Source organism: Pinus tabuliformis, chromosome 6, assembly GCF_031772625.1.
Source record: "Pinus tabuliformis cultivar Carrire ecotype Pingquan chromosome 6, CPIR1, whole genome shotgun sequence".
NCBI classification, from domain to species: Eukaryota; Viridiplantae; Streptophyta; class Pinopsida; order Pinales; family Pinaceae; genus Pinus; species Pinus tabuliformis.
Genome location: NC_142292.1, coordinates 404018960 through 404022191, shown reverse-complemented (window position 1 = coordinate 404022191; position 3232 = coordinate 404018960). Strand labels below are relative to the sequence as shown.

The window sequence follows — 3232 nt, the reverse complement described above, 5'->3', positions numbered from 1 at the left end:
TGAAAAGCGCCAGATCGAGATGAGGAATTGATGTCCTACACTGCCATATGGCTAGCTCTCGCATTGTCAATCTTCTGCTCTCTATTTGACGGTGGAGACATAGTTAGAGCCGATTTCGCTAACCTCTCTCCCACTTCTGCTGCTCTGATGGTTCATTGTTACTGTTATTTGGGTATCCCGTTCTCATCTATTGTGGTTGGATTTATTTTTAGTATTCCTCGATGCGCATGGGTGTTGTGGTTCAGAAAAGCGTTGAAGACGACACCTTGTGGAACAGGTAAATTAGCAGTCTTACTTTCAAGGGTTTATTTACCCATTCTTGAGGATTTAACCATTGTCTCGGGGTTTCATCTACAAACCTATTCTAAAGCCCAACATCGATCTACAGGCGTAGCTTTCTTGGTTGCAGAGATGGTGAAGGGTGGCCAACACTTTGAGGCGCTGGACCAAGGTAACGTATGTAAAGGCTATATCTTAATGCAATACTTTTGATTATAATCTTGCTATTGGTCTTTATGCATATTTATTGATGCCTACAGATTCGCTACTAAACCCATCATCGATGGCTTTGTATAGGTTATGGTTCTAGCAAGCAGGAGTCTCAACTTTAGGTAAGAACCCTATCCTTCCTAACAAGCTAATATTATAACAGAGGGGTTATCATCGGTATTAATTTTACTAATTCCACATGTTCTGGTGACATGTAAGAATCATACGAGGAACCTCGACTTTGGGCTTGTGTCAAGAGATTCTTATGGCTTACAAACTTTTGTCATTTTACGGGTTGGTGTTGAGACCTTGGAGACTATTCTAACCTGTTATTTCAGGGTTTCACAAAGGGTTCTTCTATTTAAGAACTAGATTAAGAGTAGCATGCATAATAATCCTTTTGATTTAAGTTTATTCCACCGACAAGCTCAAGCTGTCGAATCTTTTCTTTACTATAAATTTTGAATGCATTTCCTTTGTGACGGATTCTGAAATTTGGATTTGGGGTTTAAGGATTTGTCTTCCCTTTAAATTGCTTCAGATCATACAGTGGCTACTCGGATAGTATTTTATGATGTTCTTTAGACGCTTGGAATCATTAAGTTATGCAGACTTACTATTAATACAATTTGTAAATATGATATGTTTGTATTTTTGTCTTAATATTACAAAATTCAAGTTCTGAGATCTTAATCGCATGCATACAGTATATATGTGTATATATATTTGGATAATAGGCCCTGTCCATCTTATTTCTAGTAGTTTACTGTATTTACCTGTATTTATTTAGTACGTAGGATTCTATGAAAGGGAATTAACCGAGGGTTTTTACCATCATGAATTTAATCTTTACTTAACTCATGAATTCATCCTTTTTAACTTCTTTTTAAAGAATATCCATGTTTATTCTGGAGTGTGTCAGAGGATATTTTGAAGTTCCTCTATTTCACTCTTAATTATATTTAACAACACGAGTCAGAAATTATTTCCTGTTTCAGATTGCAAACAATTAATTCCACTTATGTGAGCTTCACTATCTATTATATATTTCAGGGTTTTTCCATAACAGTAAACCCTCTGTTTTGTCATCAATCTACCTTGAAAATTAATGATAACCTTTATAATATAGCAACTTTAAACGACATTCAGTATCATGCCTTTATCTTAAATAACATTCTATATTACGCAATTTATGACTCTGACAATCTAGAGCAAAACACAGAGTCCACTACTAAGTCTGGGCAGTTCCTTACTTATGTGTTATCGCTTAACACATAAACAACAAGAAAAAAATAATAATACTTTTTAGAAAGTCTCTCCTCCCGGCCACTAGTGTGGCAATCACATCGAGACTCCCCACGAGCACTTTCTTCCTTCAATAATAGATTATATCTAATTACAGTAAGTACTATGGGCCTCGGGACTCGTGTCCAACCTCCGTCCAACCTCCATCTCAGTACTCCCTCTTCGACTGTACGAAGAAAACCTCCAACTCATGTTGAAAAATTATATATTATAGAGAAATGGAACACATAAAATATTGCAAAAATATAAGCACAGATAATGCATAAAACAAGAGAGACACACATATACGTGGTTCACCTAGTTTGGGCTACGTCCATGAAGAAACAACGAGTCTTTTCTTTTATATTATCTGGAAAACTGAATAGATACAACCTACAGCAGATCTACTGATCCCCTCTTCGCTCTAAATCTCCTCTCTCTTTCTCACTGAGAATACATATCTACATAAATGTAAGAACAAAGTGATTACCTATCATTTAATTATCAACCTAGGGGTTTCGTAAAACTTGCGAATCATGCGTGCACTATATATGCTAGAAATTAACTTTCAACTTAGATCAATCTAACTATGAAACCAAATAATAAAAAACAAAATTCGCCTATTCTAATTCAACAATCAATTCCAAGGAAATTATAGTACAATGTTTGGAATTGAAATTTTAATCTACCACACTTGCAGGAATTGAAGTCTTAATCTACCACACTTGCGGGAATTGAAAAGCACACCACTCTTTCAAAAATGAAATTGCATGAAATTAAACATACTCCAAGGGATCATGTGTGCATTATCAAATTAGGATCCTATGAAATGAATAATCAAAACCACATGATATGAAGTGAAAGCAAAAACAATAATTCTTAACCTCTAGATATGAAAGAAAATAAAAACAATCACTCTTAACCTCCCACGTAGGAAAAAATATGAAAGAAATACATCTTAATTTATGAAAGAAAATAAAAACAATCACTCTTAACCTCTCACACAGGAAAATATATGAAAGAAATAAATCTTAATCCATGAAAGAAAATAAAAACAATCACTCTTAATCTCTCACACAGAAAAAGATATGAAATAAATAAATCTTAATCTATGAAAAACAATAAATCTCACATATTATAGATGGCCAATCCAAGAGCATGAGGGATCGAAAATTGAGAGGTTCCAAATACAAGCATAACCAGATCAAAGTAAACATCACTCATGAGCATGGTGCCAAATCCAAATTCTCTATTCAAAACACGAGCATTTCCCCAACTTTACACATGCCTTTCAAAGGAAAAGGCTCTCTTATTTATACAAAAACATAAGAAGCTACCCTATTTAATGAGGATCCACTAAAATCTCATATAGTTACAACTAAATAGCTGATAATGACACAAATATCCCTTAGGTGTCTCATAGAGGTCTAATCTAAATAAGAAATGATGACACACCTCA

The 3232-nt window shown here is 34.5% G+C and overlaps 1 protein-coding gene across 2 annotated transcripts; it reads left to right on the top strand.

The window, feature by feature from the left end:
* On the top strand, positions 1-623 carry LOC149259009 (uncharacterized). 2 transcript variants are annotated; one of them, XM_089374370.1, is made up of 3 exons: positions 1-277; positions 389-451; positions 577-623. In XM_089374370.1, exons 1-3 carry the CDS (start codon positions 31-33, stop codon positions 609-611), a joined length of 345 nt encoding a protein of 114 aa, XP_089230496.1. In that variant the 5' UTR covers positions 1-30; the 3' UTR covers positions 612-623. The 2 variants fall into 2 exon arrangements, with proteins under 2 accessions (XP_089230496.1, XP_089230487.1); XM_089374361.1 differs by having other exon boundaries at positions 540-623.
* Positions 624-3232: the final 2609 nt, after the last annotated feature.

Excerpts from the sequence above, each read along its gene's own strand:
- LOC149259009 (XM_089374361.1), top strand. The coding sequence starts at position 31 with ATGTCCTACACTGCCATATGGCTAGCTCTCGCATTGTCAATCTTCTGC. Across the intron at positions 278-388 it reads GACGACACCTTGTGGAACAG|GCGTAGCTTTCTTGGTTGCA; the intron begins GTAAATTAGCAG and ends ATCGATCTACAG. Across the intron at positions 452-539 it reads CTTTGAGGCGCTGGACCAAG|ATTCGCTACTAAACCCATCA; the intron begins GTAACGTATGTA and ends TGATGCCTACAG.